The sequence below is a fragment of the Strigops habroptila genome, chromosome 6 (assembly GCF_004027225.2).
Source record: "Strigops habroptila isolate Jane chromosome 6, bStrHab1.2.pri, whole genome shotgun sequence".
Classification (NCBI taxonomy): Eukaryota; Metazoa; Chordata; class Aves; order Psittaciformes; family Psittacidae; genus Strigops; species Strigops habroptila.
The window spans coordinates 59,626,985-59,647,204 of NC_044282.2; the positions used below are offsets into that span (position 1 = coordinate 59,626,985).

A 20,220-nucleotide genomic window follows, 5' to 3' on the forward strand; every position below is an offset into this window, starting at 1 on the left:
GCTCCAATACCTGGAGCTAGGCCAGCTTGATATCTTTCCATGTTGACATACATAAGCAAACAATACGCACATACTGGATCCCCAGCTGCTGGCCCTTGGGCCTTGCAGCACTTGCATTTAGGATAGAGAGTGAAATTACACTTAAAAAAAGGGAAGAAAAGAATTTAATAAGAAGACAGTACACATTGGGGTGATCAGGCACAGAACTCAGCCAGACGAGCATACTGACCACTACACCACTTACGTGTGATCAGCCCCTATCATCCCTGCTCTCATTTTCTTATTTGCTCCTCACTGATCCGCGCTGATCCTTTCCTTTCGCTAACTTTGCCCCTTCCCTTAAACATCCCATAGTAAGTCTTCTGCAATCCCAAAATGCTCTTCCCAGCACACCACAGCAAGTCCCATAGCCCTGTAGCCAGTAAGGTGATGTAGGGGAAGCTTCCCCCATTGGCTTGTCTTGTCTTGGGTTGACAATCTTCCTTGGACAGCCCTGAAAGAGCTGGGTTAGGGGCTCCGTTGGCACTGTGTTATTTGGGTTCCTCCACCTGGTACTGCTCCTCTACTCCTTTGTGTTCATGGAAAATAATAGCTTTTAATTGCACATGCTAATAATTCTCACTTTACAACTACAGGAGGCAGGCATGAAAACAAAAAGGAGAAGGAGAAGCACATGCTGTTTCCCCAAAAGCACCCACATCCCTCTTTGAAAGTAAAAGCTATTTTTATTGGAGAAAAATACCATGTAGCCAGCTTGATCAGCTTCTCTGGGGAGAAAAGCCCCATGAGAATCCTCTCCCAAAGCCATGTAGCCAAGCTAGAAAAGGAGGACTGAAAAGTAGGACTCTTCACACACATTCATCTTCAGTCCTCCAGAAATTCAGGAGCCTCTTACAAATTCATGGCGTATCTCTCGAATAATATCTGCAGAAATCTCCACTGATTTCTGCAGGTATGTCACTGCTGATGCTGTATATCACTGCAGGATGTTGTCATGATGTTGTGGCCTGATTCAAATGACGGTTCAGAGACCAGCAACTCATGTCACATAAATTTTTCATGCTTCAGGTTTCTAAGTTCACCTGAGGTAACATCAATTTTGTGACACGTTTCTATTCTGACAAATGCATCTACTAAGACACAGAGTGTGGAAGACGACAAGAGGTTAGAATTACCAGAAACTCACTTCTGCACCCCAGAAACGGACCCTCCTTTTTTCCCCTGAGCAATCATGGTGAAAGGAAAAGGGCATTGCCATGAAAATGGGTTGGATTTTGCAGGTACAGTGTTAAGCGGAAACTGTTACGTGCGATCAAGCAATGACGTTACCACGCAAAATAGTGGGTTATTAGCCCTGACCACCACTTTCCACTCACACCTTCAGCGGTTTATAACTTCAGTGAGGATTCCCTCTTCGACCTGAAATTTCCTATGACTTAACTTGTGTTGAAGTTCGCCAAAAAACTGATTTAAAAGAGGTCACCTGCACCACCTCCAAGGAAATACAGAACTACAACTCCTGAGCAGACAGAAACCAAAAGTACTCAAATGCCCTTGAACCTAGATGTGCTAACATGAGGCACAGAGCTGTGACCTGCATTTCACTGACTCTGCTACTGGGCAAAGCAAGCGCTGTTTCTCAGCTGCATCTGTGCAAATAAATATTCATAGCTGGTACTCGTGTTTCAATGACATGATCATTTTCTGCTCTGGAAGCAGGTGCCCTGCCATGCAGGAAGGACTAGGGAGACTAGGTATGGCTGGAATCCTAATAAATTAACAGGATATATCTGGAAGTAATGCTTCTCTAGCACCCTCTGCCCCACCATCACCCCATCCCATGGATGGAGTCCATTGGTGTCTGCATCGCAGCAAGCTGCTATGAGAATAGGCAGCATTTTGGAGGCAGGCGTCTCAGTCAGCCCTACTGAAGAACAGCAGAGGACCTTCCGTAGCCTGCAGCAGCAAAGAAGATAATGGGGGTGAAATTGCAACCTCTGAGATCTCCAGATGCTGGGGCCAAATAAACATTTCACAGCTGAGCTATCAGGTCAGCTAAAGCACAGGCCAGGACTCAAACCTCCAGCAGCTTACCCCTGGCCATCCTAGCTATATCCCTTCATGATGTATGACACTGTAAAATCACCTACCTTCTGATTTAGGGAGCTGACTGTGCACATCCGTGCTTATCCCTGGCAAAATTTGCTGATGGCACTTCATCATGTCAAGACTCAAGACCAAGCTGCAGATCACAGCCAAGAGATGTGAACTGGAAACACTAAATTTTGAGGGGAAACATGGCTAAAATGGGCAAAACCTCACTGTTGTCTGCCACCCTGGCTCAGCTTCACTCTTTGGCCAGAGCTGCAGGTTGAGTGGGAAGCAGGGATTAGGTGATGCTGATGGTGCTGGCATGGGGATTTCACCCTTAGCCCCTGCAGCCTGGTTGCTCACCCATCCCACAGCAGGCAGATAAATAGGACATTTCATTTCTAGCATCAATAAACCTGTAGAGAGCAGAGGGAATAGAGGGCTTGAGAAATATAATACTAAGGTGCAGCGTGTTAAATAGAGCACCAAGGAAACGTATTCACACCTCTGTGCATGGCCAAGTCCTGGTGGCACAACAAATGAGCTGGGCAATGGGTGATGCACAAGGGCAGGCTCTCTGCATTGGGTCACCCAACCCAAACAAGGGTTGGGGCCAGAACTGGGGCTCCAGTTCTCACTTCCATGCAGCAGGGGACACATGACTTAAAAGGAGGCAACAGGGAATGCATAAGAACAAACACTTAGCTTGCCCATATTAGGTTCCCCAAATCATTATTTTTATTCCCTGTGATTTTTAATCCCAAAAGGAGCATGATGTCGCTCAAGAGAGGTTGCACACTCATCATTTCCTAGTGGAAGGTGAAGTTTATCATAGAATCATAGAATGGTTCCAAGCCCCCTCCCACAGGCAGGGACACCTTCCACTAGACCGAGTTGCTCCAAGCCCCGTCCAACCTGGCCTTGAACACTGCCAGGGATGGGGCAGCCACAGCTTCTCTGGGCAACCTGTGCCAGGGCCTCCCAACCCTCACAGGGAAGAACTTCTTCCTCATATCTCATCTAAGTCTCCCCTCTGTCAGTTTAAAGCCATTCCCCCTTGTCCTGTCCCTAGGGGCTCTTGTAAAAAGTCCCTCCTTTGTGCTCTCATCTATTTTGCAGGATTTATCTAAGGAATCAGGACAACCTGCTCTAGTGGAAGGTATCCCTGCACGTGACTGGGAGTTGGAACTAGATGAGCTTTAAGATGCCTTCCAACCCAAACCATCCTGTGATTCTATATACTGAAGTGGCCACCACCACAGAGGGAAGGTAGCGAGCTACCATCCTGCGCTATACGATAGTAAAATAAACCAGATTTACCTGCCCTAGAGCTCCTCCTGGTGTCTTGTCATGGGAAATACAACATTAGCAGTGTCCCAGCTCTAAGGACAGGGTAAAGAGAGGAGATGGCTCCAAAAAGACACGCTCACCAAATGCCTTCACTGCTCCCTGCTGTGACCTGCGAGAGGAACAGCATCCGAAAGACAGAGAGGAGTGCGGAGAGAGGAAGGAGATTACATTGCTCACTCCTATAACAAGGCAATGCCAGAGCTGCAGAAAGTACCAGGGAACTTTTGATAAGCCCCCAGGCACCTTTCCAGAAGAAAAAGGTTGGTTCCTTTGCCCATGGATGAGTTGATAAGAAAACACCACCTCCACCTTGGAAAAGGCACCTGGGTATGTTTGGCACATTGATCCTGCCCAGGGCATTGCTCATGCCCCAGAGTCCCAAGGCACAGGGGCTCTGCAGCATGGAGCCCCCATGGTGGTGGCCATGCAGGAGCAGAGCATGCTGGCTCAGCTTCCTGCCCAGTCCCACAAAGCTCAGGACTGGAGCTGCATAATAAAACCACTGACACAGAACTACTCTGACCTTCTGTGTGCTTAATTCACCTTCACCAGTCTTGGCAGTTTTATGAGCCAGGCATTGGCTGTAGGTCTGAGGTCACTTTATTAGTTCAATGTGCTCTTTAGAAGACTGTAAACATGTAAAATCCCATCCAAGCCTGAAAAATGTGATGTCACAGCTCTGTTGGATGAGGGGAGCTCAGAAATCAGGCTTTTGTAATTCAGCTGGTCTGTTTGAGAAGAAACATTAAGGTTTTCCCCATGCAATAAGATGCTACCAAGTCTTCCTAGCCACCAGGACACATAGCTGTGGTGGGAGAGGCAGGAGCTGCCCATGTTCATTATCCACCCACCCCAAGGGCATTTCTGCAAGTGCCTGGTCCACCAAGTCAAAGGCACCGTGGTGGATGTGCCCAACACAGTCCCTGAGCCCAAAGGGGCAGGCAGCTGCCTGAAGGCTTTCCATAGCAGCCCAAGTCCCCAGAAGACTACAGTTGCATCCCTAGAAGTGGGAACAGTTTAACTCAAAGTAAGCAGCAAGTCATAGGATAAACACTAGACACTTTTATTATTCAAATCAGTTATTTATGGCATCCAGAAACAAGAGCACATGAACTGTGCAGATGCCCAGAGAGGGGCAGGGACAACAGCAAACAGCCTGAGCAGTTCAGGGTCTCCTCCCAAGTTTATCCTCAAACTCGCCAGGATAGGAAAAAAAAAGGAACCAAATAAAAAGGCAATTAAAAATAAACCTCAGATCTTCAGCAGCTCTGGCAGCACAAACAGCCAAAATTCATCTGACACTGTGCTCAGCTTTTCTTAAAAACCACCCCCAGCCATGGGAACCTGTTGGTTTCTAGCAACAGCCTTTCTCCAAGCAGTGGTCACCTTTGTGTTCCCAGAGAGCAAGACAGTTCAGCAAATCCCCCAAGGGCAAGCGAAGGCTTTTACCGTCTCAGTAGCTTGTGGTTACCTTCCACAGGATGAAGATTGGCATCGGCTCAGCCATAAGGACATATAGGGGTTGCAGGACCCAAGTCCCCATAGCTTTGGCCTTTCTTTACTACATAAAGTTTCCATTTGTAACGTTTATCATAAGGGCACAACCCCAGACTGAAGGCTGGAGGCCAAACCCACCTGTACCAGGGACATGGCCCATGGGCAGCTCTGAGCATTCCAGGTCCTTCCCACCCACTTGGAGCCAAAAGTCACAGCAGGGCTGTGAAACCTAGAAATCAAGCTGAGCCATGGGATGAGTCAAACTGACCTGATGGAGCAGCTCAGACTACATTTGCCCTCTCCAATGCCAGAAATCACCCTCCGCAAGATGGATAGGAAAGAGTGGGGGAAGAGGCTGGTCACAGCCAACGGGACAGGTATTAGGCATCTGCTTCAGACAAGCAGGTCTGGGCTATACAACTGGGGGAAAAAGGGAAAAAAAAAAGGGGGGGGGGATAAAAGCTTCGCTATTAATAGTGGAGCTCACATATTGCTTCTTACCACCACTGCTATTGAATGTTGGATTCCTAAATCCATATTTTTTTTATTCAAAGGCTGGAACTATTACCACCAAAGCTAAACCAATACATTAAGAACACTGATACTTTGCACCTAAGTTTTTCCTTTCAGCTCCTTGCAGAAACAAACCTCTTCCCAAATACGCCAGTTTGAATACAGCAACAGTTAAGAGAGCTTCCAGAGCTCCTGGCTTCTTTCGGTGCCAGCAATGACGGAGGACTGTAAAGTGCACAGACTTGAGCTCCCCAAAGTTCAGCTCAGCCAGATGAAGCATTCAGGAGAGAGTTAAAGGCAAACACAGAGTCTCCAGGCTGACAGTCCATAAAAATTTGGGCTTTTCCACCCAGATGCTCAGATTAAGAAGATAATGTCATCAGACACCATGATCTGGTTGTCATCTTGCATGTGGGCCAACGCCACTTCCACCTCAGCCAGTGAGAAGGGCTCAGCGTTGTCGCGGTTAATGGACTCCATCATGTTCTTCAGACCCACGGACTGGGCATGGGAAGCCTTGAAAACCTCCAGGAGACGAGCCTTGAACGCCTTCAACCTGGTCAGGGACGGTCAGAAGTAATAACCCTTGGAGACTCACTCACACAAGTCCTTCCCCTTCATTCCCAGCCAGGATGCCTCAGCCCTTCCCCATTCCAGAAGCAGCACCCATCAGGAAAGCCAAAAATGGAGCCAGGAGCACCCACCACAGATGCATCTCCAACACTGGACAACAGCTTGGACCCACCAGGTAGGGTGGAACGCGCGGGAACAGACACCTCCTCCAGCCCCCACTCACCTTGGCTCAGCCAGCTCTGGCTTCTTCGCTTCACCAGCAGCTGAGGCTTCGGGTGCCTTTGGAGTGTGTGCCTGAACTGGAGCAGAAGGAAGAGTTACCTTCTACCTGCCTGCAGCACAAGCACTCAAAGAGCAAAAGCACTTCATCTTGGGATGGGGTGGGCAATGCTGAACTCCCTCCCAACGTTGTTACTTCTGCAGCAGTTTGGAAGTGGACATCAAACTAACCAGCAATACCAACTCTCCTGTCCCACATGGCATGGATGGTTTAAAACAAAAACTCGTCTTGATCTGCGGGGCTGGATGGTGCTGCACCATGGGCCATGAATGACCCCAAGGCATCGCTGCTCCCCAGGATGTGCAGACCCACCAGGATACAAAGCAGCAGCATCCTCAAGAGCCAGGTGCCACCAAAACCCTGAGGACTTACCCTCTGGCATCTCCTCCTCGGCATCACTGAAATCGTACGGGTCATAGGAGTCCCCCTCGCCTCCGGTGCGTGTCTTCTTTCTCCTGGGTAGGGGAAGAAGATGTCTCCCCTGCACTGGTACTGGGGATTACCCCAACCCAGGTGCAAGCTCTTGGCCTTGTTGAACTTCATGCGGTTTCCACAGGTATTAAATAGCATTGGTCCAAGCACAGACCCCTGCGGGACACCACTCATTTCTGATGTCCATTTGGACATGAGTCATTGACTGCAACTCTTCAGACGTGGCCATCCAGCCAGTTCCTTATCAATAAGGATGTCCCTCTATTACAAACTGGGGGTGATCCACTAGACAGTGGAGTATTTCCCCAGGGCCAGCACTGCCTGGTGCATCCTCAGAAGACCTTGGTGTCCCTTGCATGACATCCCTCCTCTTGCTCTGCCTCCTACCTCCTCAGCCTGCGCTCCTCCTTGGGCTGTGACTCCTCATCCTCCTTTTCGGTCTCCGAGTCGTCCTCTGCCTGCTTTTTGCGCTTCTTCTCCTTCTCCAGCACCTGTGTGGAACAGACAGGATGGACTCAGCCCTCTTTTGCACTCAAGCTGCTTGTAGAGGACCAACCCAAAGGGTTACCCAGGCCTCCTCCTGGACTGTCATCAAGAAAGGACCTCACCAGCAGCCCAGTGTGCCTAGCCTGCACCAAACCCAGCCTTTACAATGACAATTTTAGGAACCCCTGGGAGCCAAGGGATACCTTCCCCCCACCTTTTTGAAGTAGGCAAACTGCACCAGCTCCAAAGCTGCCTCAGCATCCTGCAGATCAACAGTCTTGTTCATCCTGGCCTTGGCATGGGCCGTGGAGAGGCGGATAAGGGTCTCCAGGGTACGAGCCGTGACAGGGGAGGTCTGGGGAGAGACAGAGAGAGATGTCTCTGCAGGGCTGACCCCACCTTAGCATCCCACCTTACCGAGACATGTCATGTCTGGGATGGAAAACATCTGTCAGGAGAGAGGGGAGCCTGTGCCTTGGTTTCCCTCCTCCTGGCCTAAGAGGGAGCTGCTCCTGGGGCTCACCATGGCGATGTCAGAGTTCATCTGGTCCTGGCTGCGCAGGCGGGAGTACTCCTCTGCTATATAGCTCGCTGACTCCTCGGTCAAGACGGGCTTAATCATCTTTGCTACATGGATGTACTTCCTCATGAACTCCATGCTGACAATCTTCTCCCTGCAGGGAGTGTATGCACACCCGTGTCCTCCACAGTGAGGATAAGCAAAGGGTGTTTGGGCTTCCCATTGTTTACCCTTCACAGGTATCTAGGTATGTGGGGAAATAGCTCCAGGAGATGTTCCCCACCTGCCTAGAACAAGATCAAGCCCAGAACAGGGCTCCCTTGGTATCCTGCCCCTGTACCTCCCCATGAACCATCTGGAGCATCTCTGGCACCAGCTACAAGCCACTACCTGGATACCCAAGCCAAACGCATCAATTCACATTGCTGGAAACCACCAAAACCCTTTAGGGGATGTGGCATGAAGGACTCACTTGCGGCGGTTGGGTCCGTGCAGGAGGTCATCATGTTTCTCATACACTTGGAGCTCCTGTTCCTCCTCCTGTGCAAAGTCAGGGTCCTCTGTAGCCAGGACCTCCACGGCGCTGCCCAGGGGCATGGCTGGAGAAGTGAGAGTCATAGAGAATGGGCTTTTAGCTCTGAAGCAACTCCCAAGAGCCATCAAAAGCAGTCCTCAATAAAACAAGGGATGTTGAACCTTCAAAGCTGTCACCAAGAGGTGACAACCCAGCAAGGAAGGACAGGACTGAGCAGTAAGGAGATTGTAGTTACAAGCAACTCACCATCCCCATCCTGCTCATTGGGTTTGCGGTAGCGGTGCATCCGCAGGACATGGTCGGAGATCTCCCTGTCCTGCTCGGAGTCCATCTGGTCCAGCACAATAAAGAGCAGGTCAAAGCGGGAGAGCAAGGAGTCCTGCAGGCCGATGTTCTCCATAGGTGTCTTGTACTGGTCATACTGTAATAGGACAGTATAAGGTGTTACAGAAGACCTTCATGGGTCAGTCTTTGCTGCCAGCAAGGCTAGGAGATGCTCCTCAGGCCAGGCCTTAAATGATGGGTGTCCAGACAGTTGGACATCACCCTAAACCCAGCCTGCTGCAGCAGTAAGACCTCTTTTCCCCATCCTCAAAGGTGGGCATAGCTCTTAATTGAAAGGAAAACATGTATTTCTTGTGATCCCAGATCAGACCTCAAGACTAGGGCTCATCACCAGGATGAGGATTCACTTGGCTACCCTGAGACACCCAGGCAGAACTGAGCCAGGGCGACAAATCTCATAAGCCCTCCTCCAGGAAGGCCATGAGCAGCAAGAGACCAAACCAACCCCATCTTCACTGCCCCCATGGATCCCAGTCCCATCAAGAACCAAGTCACTGGTTTTGGGTGAAACTTCTAGGTTTTACCAGCTGTCTCCTCCACCAAGATGGATCCCAGCATCTTTCCCCGTGAAGGGGACCAGCAAACACCAGCACTCACCCGGCCATAGACAGGGTTGGCTGCCGCCAGGACACTGCAGCGGGAGTTGAGGCGGGCATGGATGCCGGCCTTGGCGATGGTGACGCGGCCCTGCTCCATCACCTCATGGATGGCCGTGCGGTCAATATCGGACATCTTGTCGAACTCATCAATGCAAACCACACCCCGGTCAGCCAGGACCATGGCCCCTGCTTCCAGGCGCCGTTCACCTGGGATGGAGGAGAAAGAGAGCGTCAACCACCACTCAGCAGCCCTGCACATCTCCTGCCCTGCCATCCCCCTCCACCACAGCTCTAACCCTGTGATTGGGCTAAGCCTCAAAGAGCAGCAGCACCCTTCAGGGCTGCCCATCTCCTATCCAACTTCACAGCAGAAGGAGAACGCATAGGATGAGGAGTAAGCCCATAAGGAACACAAGAAGATCCAGGCTGCTGCTAGCCCTCACATGGGGTGCACCAAGTAGAAGAGGAGTAGAGAACACCACCACTTAACAGAGGTGGAGAAAATACCCCCAAACACCATGATCATTGCCATAACGCATCTGGATGGAGCAAGTCCTGCCAGCATTGCTACAAAACAGCAGCCAGGATCTGAGAGTCCTTCCCAGGTGTTAACAAGCACCCCTCTGACAGCTCCCACCAGGAACGGGCCCATTCCTCACCAGTTTCTTGGTCTGTGGTGACAGCAGCAGTCAGGCCAACGCCAGAGGAGCCTCTGCCAGTGGTGGGGATGGCACGGGGCGCAGTGCAGAGCACGTACCGCAGCAGCTGAGACTTGGCAACAGAAGGATCTCCTGAAACGGAGAAGTTCACGTTTAATAACTGCATACTGTCTGCATACTGTGTCCAGCTTGGGGCCGGAGGGAAGGGAAGCGGGCAGAAGTCAGTTTGTTCAGTCTTCAGAAAATAAGGTGATCAGATGATCTTCTTGCCTTCTCAATGACCCAATGGGAGGATACAGAGAAGATGGAGCTAGAGTTCAAAGGTGCATGGTGATAGGACCAGAGGCAGTGGGGACAATTTGGAACACAGGAAATCCCAATTGGATGGTAGAGGAAAAACAAATCTCCTTGAGGGTGGTCAAACACCGGGATAGTGGCCCACAGAGGACAGGGGACCCCATCCCTGGAGATGTTCAAAACCAACTGGACAAGTCCCAAAGCAATCTGACCTACCAGTGGCACCAGCTCTGCCCTGTGCACATGAGGCCTCCGGAGGTTCCATTTAACCTCAATTACTCTATGAAACCAAGTCCAGAAAGATCCTCTTTCATCTCACCCCCCAACACCACCATCTGAGGGTGCCTCTGCCTAGCCTTTCCAGACCTATCAGCAAGATGTTGATGTCTCCTCGGATGCGGCTCCCGTTCTCCAGGACCTTCTCCACCCCTCCGAGCAGCATGCAGAGAAGGGCCTTCTTGATGTACTCATGCCCATGGATGCTGGGAGCCAGGGATCTCGCCAGCTGGTCAAAGATATCCTAAAGGCAAAAGAGGCAAAGCACGGCCTATCAGATGGACTGTAGCAAGTAAGAACAAGGAGCAATATTCCATAAGTGCTTTTCAGCACAAAAATAGTGCTTATTCCTATCTCAGAACCACATGGATTAAAGTTATTTAGAAAGAAGATCACTGGCCAGAGTTTTCTTTCAATGGGGCTCTGAAGTTCTAGACCATCGTGACTGTCACAGTCACTCAAGGCAAGCACTGGAAGCAGCAACCTCTGTGAAAGCAAGGCTATCTCCTTTCCATGCTACAAAGCAAAGGTCTGAGCATAAGGCCAGGCTGGGGCAGACCTCCATATCTCATTCTGGGGTTTGACGAGGAAAGAGGGAGGTGTTTCTCCTACAGAGGAAATTCCTTGGCAACAAGCTGACAGGGTCAGGACACACACAACACCGGCAGATCTCTGTCTCGACAGCTATGCACAGCAGTGCTGCCAGCGGGCAGCAAGGATACTCTGCTAGCAGCACAGAAGCAACAACAAAACAACCTCAGGACGTGATCAAAGCCTTAGCAGAAAATACAAAGAAAGTGAGTAGTAAATCCAGCAACACTGCTAACAGGGTTGAAGAGTTTCTTGCAACCCAGTAAGACACCTCCTTAGCTACATGCCAAGCCTTAAAGCTGCTCCTAGCTGAAACCTCATGCTCCAGTACAAGCCTGCCTTCTCGATGTAAGGCTTAAATACCTTGGAGCGACTCTTGCTGAATCTCTTGATCTTGGCCACATCGGCAGCAGAGTAGAGAGGCCGGACATCTTTGTTCATCTGCTTCACGTGGCAGGCAATGAGGATAGTCCTGGAGAAGGGACACAGCCATGATCAAGTCTGCAAACCCCACAGAGCCTATGGGTCACAGCAACAACACAGCAGAAACTTCCACAGGGTCATCATTTGTTCTAGGAAGCCCTGGAGCAAGGTGGAAAGCTTCAAGAGCTGTAGCCCCTTCTATCTGACTGCATCGGGCCATCAATGGAGTATCTTTAAGAGCATCCAGTCCCCCCTGTGTACAGCTGGAGCTCACAGCTACACACGGATGCTAAGGAGCAAAGCACTGCCAAGTGATTTAAGCCAATGTTTGGCCCAGATCTGTGATGGCCATCTGTCTGTGCTAGATCTCAGCTTCCAGAGATGTGATCCAACTAGGAAGGGTAGGAGGGCTGAAGCCAAGACAGACAAAGGCTCACCTGAAAGTCCCTGATGTGTAACCCCCTTTCTTTCCTGGCAGGCAGCGGTACGTCCCCACCACCTGGATGCGGTCTCCAGGCTTCACCTTGTCCACCAGGTCATCATCCAGAACGACATCCACTGAGCGTGGCAGCTGACCTGCTGGTGCCTTCTCGGGCATCTCCTGGATGGTGATGGTCTGATGGTCCTTGTAGACCGAGAGGCCAAACTCTGTCTCCAGGGGGTTATTCTCTTCATCCTAGAGGAGGAACCCCAATAAAAAGACTAGTGCCAGTTTTCAGGACATCCAGCCTTGGGACATCCAACAATGAAGACAAAGCTCAGGTCAACTTTCCTCCATTCCCAAATACATGGCAAATCCTCCACCTAAGGTGCATACACCCACCAGGACAGCACATGCATGCCCATGCAGACCTGGGTCCCAAGAACCACAAATCTGGCTGACAACCCCCCAGGAAACCACACTACAGCAGAGCCATGATCATAAGTAACATTGAACTAGTGGGTCTGGTGGCCTTGTGTCCCACAGAGACTTTCTTCACATGTTCCTAGTAGCTCTCTGGACTTTCACACATTTGATGTGTTTTCACTCTACGCCACGGGCTATGTTGGCAGAGCAAGAAGGGATGCATAGGGATTTGAGCCCTGGCTCAGAGCTGCCACATTCTTTCTCCCCAGAGGAACCTGCCGATGCTTCCCACAAGGCTACTTCACCTCACCTTCGTAGGGTAGATGGAGCTGGATGGGAAAGCATCCAGAGAGGTCATGTCTGTGTATCGGCGCTCAACAGTCTTCTTGGTAGCTGGGCAATAATGGACACTCCGGATGATCTTTGGACGAACCAGAGAGCCTGAGGTTGGGAAAATGAGGAGTTAGGGGTAGGTCCCAGCCCTCTGTCAGCGGACAGTCCCCAACACTAAACTGCGCTTGGGACACAACCCACTGCCAACCACAGCCAGCATTTGCTGAGCCCAGACACTACCCCAACACTCAAGATCTCCTGTCAAGCCCCCTGTTCCCTTCACTTAGGTTGCCAGGACATACCACAGCTCCTGGTGGTCTCCAGCCCCTCCACAGCTAACACCAGGACCCACCATCCCAAAGCCCCTGGGTCTTCCCCTGGTCTCACATTTTGTCACGATGCCCTCCACGCAGACAATGCAGCTAAGAAAACAGGCCGTCAGCGTCCGTGGTGACACATGCTTGGAGCCAAAGCTGCCCTCCAGCCCGATGTAGAAGTCCTCATACTGCTTGGCATAGGTGGCATCAACAGAGGCGACAAAATCCTTTAGGGCACGCTGGAAAGCGATCAGCTCCCCAAAGGCATTGTTCAGAAGCCTGCAACAGAGGGAGGTGATGATGCAGACTGATCAGCCCCTTCTGCTGTCCTCCTCAACACTTATCCCATGCCTTCATGTGCTCCAAAAGTTTACAAGGAGCAAGAGGTGAAAAAAAACAAAGCCCATCATAGCCCACATAGCCCATGGGTCAGATCTGCTGCCAGACCATCATAGCTGTGTCAGGTCTGCTGCCGCCAACAGCCTGGAGCTGAACAAACCCAACCACATCTGAAAGATCTCCGAGCAGATTGGCAAGCCTGGTCCAAAATATCCCCAAGCATCCTAAAAAAGGAGATGATTGATATCATACAATCAACCCCAAGTTACTGCAAAAGATTATTGCCGAGTCATGGGTTTGCAGGCTTGGAAGGGATGAGGGAAAAGAGCAGGTCCACCTTTCACATGAGACCTGGTGCACAGGACAGGGTTTGGCCCTTCCTTGCCACAAAGGACCTGTAAAACCAGAGCTGGATCTCTGAAACTCTGCCTAGGGCAGGGTGCTGAAGGGAAGCCCGCTGCCCCACACCTACTGGTTGGCCCTCTTCTCGTTCTTCCGCCGCAGGTCGTTGATGCTGACAAGGAGGCGGTACTGGTTGTCGCTGATCATTTCCCGGACTTTGCTAGTGTAAATCCCTTGGTCTTCCTGCAAGAGGGGTGGGGGGAAAACACCCAAAAAACAGCTCACTTTGCATCACCGCCTGTCAGGGACACCCCCCAGGAGCCGATTCCTGCACAGCTCCATTCCCTTTAGCCCCATGAAACAAAGTGGGGGGGAGGAAGGAGCATAGAGACCAGATGCTCCTCAACCCCGGGGAATGGGGGGGACTCCCAGCGCAGCCCCGCTCCCGGGCTCACCTCATCGTCCAGGAAATCGAGATAGTCGCGCTGCGCTTCCCGCAGCTCCGCATCCTCCAGCCCGCCCGCCGCCATGCTGCCGACCGCTCCGGGAAGACGGGGGTGCCGCGGGGATCCCGCCGCCGCTGCGAAGGGGGAAACAGAGAGGAGGCGGGAGAAGCCGGAGAGGCCCCGGCAGTGCCCGCGATCCCTTTAACGTGACCGGACTCCCCGGGGCAGCCGCCGCGCTGCCGCTTGGCGCCAAACACAGGAGCCTTTCCCGCCACGGATCGGGAGCTCCGCCTCCCTCCCGCCCCGCGGAGTTTCTCATTGGCGGTCGCAACCCCGCGCCAGCCAATGGGGCAGCGACAGAGTTCGCGGGAGTGACGCGCAAGAGCTCCAGCCTATCAGTGTGCGGAGGGGCGGGGTTAGGGGGAGGTAGGCGGAGGGGAGCCGAGCTTCCCTGCGCTGGCGCGGGCTAGGATCGGGATCGGGGTCGGGATCGGGATCGGGATCGGGATCGGGATCGGGATCGGGGTCGGGGTCGGGGTCGGGGTCGGGGTCGGGGTCGGAGTCGGGATCGGGATCGGGGTCGGGGTCGGGGCTATGGGCCCCGAGGGGCCGGTCGGGTTCCCAGCTCCGGCCCTTAGGAGTCACCAATCGGCTGAAAATACCATTTCGTTAAAAACAATAACGAAAGTAAAACGAAACACACACACCGCCCTTTTAATTTTCCTATTATATTCTCCTTTTTCCCACTCTGCCTAGGTGCTTGTCGGGCAACGCTTGGAATACTGTGTGCAGCTTTGGTCCCCTCTGTGCAAAAAAGATGTGGACAGGCTGGAGAGGGTCCAGAGAAGGGCCACAAGCACTGGGCAGCCGTGTGAGGAAAGGCTGAGAGAGCTGGGCTTGTTCAGCCTGGAGAATAGAAGGCTCAGGGGGACCTTATCCCCATGTTCCAGTATTTAAAGGGTGGCTACAGAGTGACAGACTCCCTTTTTACAAGGAGTCCCATGGAAAAGACGAGGAGTGACAGGCACAAGTTACTCCTGGGGACATTCTGACTGGACACAAGAGGAAAATTTTTCAGTGAGAACAACCAGCCACTGGAATAATCTCCCCAGGGAAGTCATGACTCCCCAGTGTTGGATACTTTTAAGGTCTGGCTGGACAGGGTGCTGGGACATCTAGTCTAGGTCATGCTTTGCTTAGAAAGGTTGAACCAGATGATCCCTGAGCTCTCTTCCATAGAATTCTATGATTGATCAGTACTGCATTTGGGGGGCCCCTTTCTGGGTGTTTTCACCCCAAAGCATATAGGCTGGGTGTCGCTTTTCCCTTTTATGTGACCCAGTGCGAGTCCAGGAGTTTGGGGCTGAGAATACAAAAGCAGCGGTCCTGTGGTGTTTGCAACGAAGAGGAGGTTTTGGGATGTGTCTTCGGAGAGGTGTTGCAGGCCCAAATCAAAAGAAAGCAGAGACAGCAATGCTGTTCATGGGAAACAGCCGCTCCCCCTTAAAAAGGATTTTTGGTATGCCTTAAAAATCTTTCTCTAAACCCTGTTTAAAAATAGCAAAAATAAAAAGCTAGACAAACCTTTTGTTTTGTTTTGTTGCTTTTACTTGTTTGTTTGGATATTTTTAATCTCCCAGATTGTTCTGCTGGCTCCAGAGACACTCCCTGCAGCCAGAATGGGCTCTGCACTCTCAGCAGCACCCATTGCCCTTCAGACACCTCTCAAATCCATACCTTCCCCCGATTTTCTGAGATTTCTCATTTTTGTTGCAGCTGGCATGAGTGGGGGCAGAAAGAGGAGGAGTAAATGGAGAAAGGCTTTGGCGTGCCCATGCCACACTCACTGGGGTCATGGCAAGATTTAAGTGGGCTTGCCAGCTGTGAGGGTATAAATCATAGAATCACAGAATGGTTTGGGTTGGAAGAGACCTTAAAGCTCATCCAGTTCCAACCCCCTACCATGGGCAGGGACACCTTCCACTAGACCAGGTTGCTCCAAGCCCTGTCCAACCTGGCCTTGAACACTGCCAGGGATGGGGCAGCCACAGCTTCTCTGGGCAACCTTGCCAGGGCCTCACCACCCTCACAGGGAAGAACTTCTTCTTTATAGCTAACCTAAATGTCTCCTCTGTCAGTTTAAAGCCATTCCCCCTTGTCCTGTCCCTACAGATCCTTGTCAAAAGCCTCTCTCCTGCTTTTTTGTTGGCCACTTTAGGTACTGAAAGGATAAACTGGCTTGAGGAATCAGTCTTTGTGAGTTCCAAAAGGAAATATAATATATCCTATATAAATTGTCAGAACCTAACATGAGACTTTACCTCTGAAACATTTTTTCTCTCTCTACAGCAGACAGACTATTAAATCTAGCAATGAACACAGTCTACATGCTTTATTGCAGATATAATATAGATGGAAATAAAAATGGATGTGGAAAAAATAAAATGTGGATGCAAAGCAAGCCGTGATTACAGCTGCCAGTGCACGGAGTGCTACCAGGGTGGGATTCAGGCACATACATCTAGATCACACATAGATCTCACCTATATTAAGGGGGTCAGAATGAATCCCACTCCATAAAGACACTGTAAATCGCTTCAGTGTTCCTCCTGACAAAGACAGCGAGCTCTGTGTGAGGATAGCTGGCAGGGACCCATTGCTCCTGACTGCAAGGTAACAAGAGTTAGGGATAAAAATAGCTGCCTGTTGTTATTCATGCCAGCACCCTATAGCAACTGCTGCTGTGCTGTGGCTCTTGTCTGAATAATTAATTGGAGCAGGTCAGGCCAGGGAGGACAGAGCTGTGGAGAGCTGGGCTTGTTCAGCCTGGAGAAGAGAAGGCTCCAGGAGACCTTAGAGCAGCTCCAGTGCCTAAAGGCGCTGACAAGAAATCTGGAGAGGGGCTTTGGACAAGGGCCTGCAGGAACAGGACAAGAGGGAATGGCTTTAACCTGACAGAGGGGAGATTGAGATGAGATCTTAGGAAGAAGTTGTTCCCTGTGAGGGTGGTGAGGCCCTGGCACAGGGTGCTCAGAGAAGCTGTGGCTGCCCCATCCCTGGCAGTGTTCAAGGCCAGGTTGGACACAGGGGCTTGGAGCAACCTGGTCTAGTGGAAGGTGTCCCTGCCCGTGGCAGGGGGCTGGAACTGGACGGTCTTTAAGGTCCCCTCCAACCCAAACCATTCTGTGATTGTATGAGAGAGATGGAGAATGCCAGGACAACAGTGACAAGGCGGATGCCTTCTCTGCCTCTCGGGGCTCCTTAAGAGGCTGCCCAAGATCCCCAGGGATTCACTTCCTGCCACATCCCAGTGCTTGGAGATTGCAGCAGAGGCTCACAGAGCCATTTAGCACCTCCTATCCACTGGAAAAACAACCACATGAATTAAGCACCTAAATACATAGGGGAATGCAGAGCTCACAGAGAAATAGGAGAATCATGGGTGAACACAGGAGTAATTCCCAGGGGTGAATTGCACATCAGGAGTGCTGGCCATAACACCCTGACTCTTCACAGGCTGCGTTTTCTCCCCCCTTCCTCACATGTCTGTGTGTTAGCATCTGCATGTGTGCTTGGTATCTGAGATCCCTTTGTGGGTATGTTGTGATCCCTCCAAGGCTCTGTTTTGTTGTGGTTTTTCCCGTTAGTTCAACTAAAAGTCACTCCTCAAGCCACAACTGAATTCTCAAGTTGCCATCTATTAGCTTTCCTGTATGCTAAGCAACCTCATCTCACCCATGGAAGGCACAGGAGAGGCTTGTAGCTCATTCACAGCTCCAAAAATGGGGGGAGAGTACCCCAAATTCAATGGAGGGTCACCTTATCATCCAACAACACATTGGAGTTGAGGTTTCCAATATATTTGTAATAAAATGGAAAGATAACAACATGGAATGAAACATTTTGAATGAAAAAAAAAATCACTTTTTGTAATTGACACAATGTGGAGAAGCAAGACTTGGCTATGAGATGTTTTTATTAGTGTCAACTTTAAGTTTTCCAAGGGGATAAAAGAGTTTGTCCTTGCTGGTGCCTCCTGCAGCTGCAGTTGCAGGAGCTGAACCGTAGCCAAGGAATACACTTTCGCAAGAGGAGAGTTGTCCTGACTCTCGTCACTTCAGGACCACATTCTGTGGTTCTTCCACATAAATTCTGTGGAAGACACAGAATTTAATGCTGAAGGAACCCTCTTTAATCCTCTAATCTGACCTTTTCCCTAACATAGGCTGGAGAATTCCATCCGATCGCATCTGCACCCAGCATGGGCATTTCTGACATCGTTTTCTTGAAGTATTTGCTATTCCCAATCGCTCTGGTAAATCTTTAAACTGAACTAGTTGTGGAGAATTAAAACACAGAAAACAACCATCAGTGTGTATGAATGGAATTTCTTTACTTAAATGCATGGGGGGCTGCTTTAATCTCACCAGGAGAGCACAGGAAAGTGGGTAAGAAGTTCAGACTCTGACCTTCAGCATGTTAGGATGGATTGTGGCCACTTCCTTGCTTCTCAGAGCAGGAGCCTGGCACCCATGGATCTGCTTTCCCTCCCAGATGCTGCTCCCATGGCAATGGGAGCATGGATTCTTCCTGTGGTCCTGCATCTGATGCACAGCTTCCCCAGATCCCACGGGTGATTCATTCTCTTCTCCTACTGCATGGAAGAAAAACACAGCAACTAATTAAAAACACAATAAACCCACACAGGCCGTGCTCCGAGGCATAGTGAAGAATGAATTCCCCTGGCAAACAAAACCGGAGGAGTGGCTCAGTCAACAAAGCTCTGGAGAGCACGGCTGGGAGTGTAGCTCTGTAATGGGGCAACCCAACGCTCCCAGGGAAGTCTGAAGGGCCCAGATAGAGATCGCCTGGGGTTTGGTATTGCTATTTCGGTCTACTCATCTGCTGTCATGTGCTCTGGCTGTTACTAAAGACAGTGACAGCCAGTTCCTTTTTTAGTTCTTTTTCCCCTCTTTTTCTTCACCCTCAAGCCTGGAAATGACCCACCTATATGCAAAGCATCATCGCTGCTGCACTGGGATCTGTAGGATCTGCTTTCAGCCATAGGGTAGGTTTCACTAGTCACTTCCATGAATGATGTCCAGCTTTGGAAGATAGGAAGCTGCAGCATTTTGTGTAAGCCACATTAGCAATCATCATCTGACCATCACGATGGGCTCCCTCCTCCATGCGAACCACTAAGAGGCTGGAAAGTCCTAACCCCAAATTGCCACATATCCCTTGTGCAACATGGGGGAAGCAGCTGAAGGTGGCAAATTTAGCTGTGTCAAGTGCTTCTCTATGACTGCGAGAGCCAGACTTGGTAAGCCAGAGCTTTTACGTTGTTTTTCATCCGCTTACTACTTAAGAAAGCATATAAGCAGGATTCAACACAATTGCAAAGGATTCATGTAATCCAGCACCCCGAAACTCGCCAGTGTGTGTTATTATGGAGGAAGATTTAAAAAGCACCCTGCATAAAAGTTAGGGATCACAAAGAACTTTCCCTCCTGAGCCCTGTTAACTGGAGATATTGTTCTGAAGCAAGAAGGTTTATATGCTTTCCAAAACTGTCATTCTTTTTATGCCATCCTCAGATTATTCATCTGCACAATCTTTACTAAGACTTGCTAAATCATGAGCATCAATTTTTGTGCAGCAGAAAGGAGTTCAACAGACACCAATGCATGCTGCAAAAAAATTCTCCTTTCACCCAGTTTTGATAACAACGTGCCAATATTCTTTATTACAAGCAAATATAGGGAAAAGGTAACTCATCCTACTGTATCCTGTTTGGTGGTTTGAATCTCAGTCGTCTTCCGTGCAATGCTGCTGTGTTCCTCCTGAGCAGCACAGTGTGGACACAGTGTGTTTGAATGCATCTTGATGAAGAGAGACACCAGTGCCCGAAATGAGCTTGACTTTTGGGGTGATAATTCAAAGCACCCAAAATAAGATGGCTGGTTTGCAGCCTGCAAGAATAGGGTTTGTGTTGCATGTCCTCCATGGGCTGCAGGGGGATATCTGCTCCAGCACCTGGAGCAGCTTCTCCCCTTCTTCCTCACTGACCTGGGTGTCTGCAGAGCTGCTGCTCTCACATATTCTCACTACTCTCTCCAGCTGCTGTTG

At 50.5% G+C, this 20,220-nt stretch overlaps 1 protein-coding gene across 1 annotated transcript; it reads right to left on the bottom strand.

The window, feature by feature from the left end:
• Window positions 1-4,483: 4,483 nt before the first annotated feature.
• Window positions 4,484-14,332, bottom strand: MCM3 (minichromosome maintenance complex component 3). The gene is made up of 17 exons (XM_030490411.1): window positions 14,101-14,332; window positions 13,776-13,888; window positions 13,035-13,243; window positions 12,625-12,755; window positions 11,905-12,143; window positions 11,408-11,516; window positions 10,544-10,697; window positions 9,881-10,012; window positions 9,220-9,428; window positions 8,524-8,698; window positions 8,215-8,341; window positions 7,746-7,896; window positions 7,437-7,577; window positions 7,124-7,227; window positions 6,677-6,759; window positions 6,248-6,323; window positions 4,484-6,007 (listed from the first exon to the last, which is right to left on the bottom strand). Exons 1-17 carry the CDS (start codon window positions 14,173-14,175, stop codon window positions 5,809-5,811), a joined length of 2,427 nt encoding a protein of 808 aa, XP_030346271.1. The 5' UTR covers window positions 14,176-14,332; the 3' UTR covers window positions 4,484-5,808.
• Window positions 14,333-20,220: the final 5,888 nt, after the last annotated feature.

Coding starts and splice junctions, on each gene's coding strand:
- MCM3 (XM_030490411.1), bottom strand. CDS start 14,175: ATGGCGGCGGGCGGGCTGGAGGATGCGGAGCTGCGGGAAGCGCAGCGC. Junction 12,144..12,624: donor GCTCCATCTACCCTACGAAG/GTGAGGTGAAGT, acceptor TTCCTCCTCTAG/GATGAAGAGAATAACCCCCT. Junction 7,578..7,745: donor TGAACTCTGACATCGCCATG/GTGAGCCCCAGG, acceptor GTCTCTCCCCAG/ACCTCCCCTGTCACGGCTCG.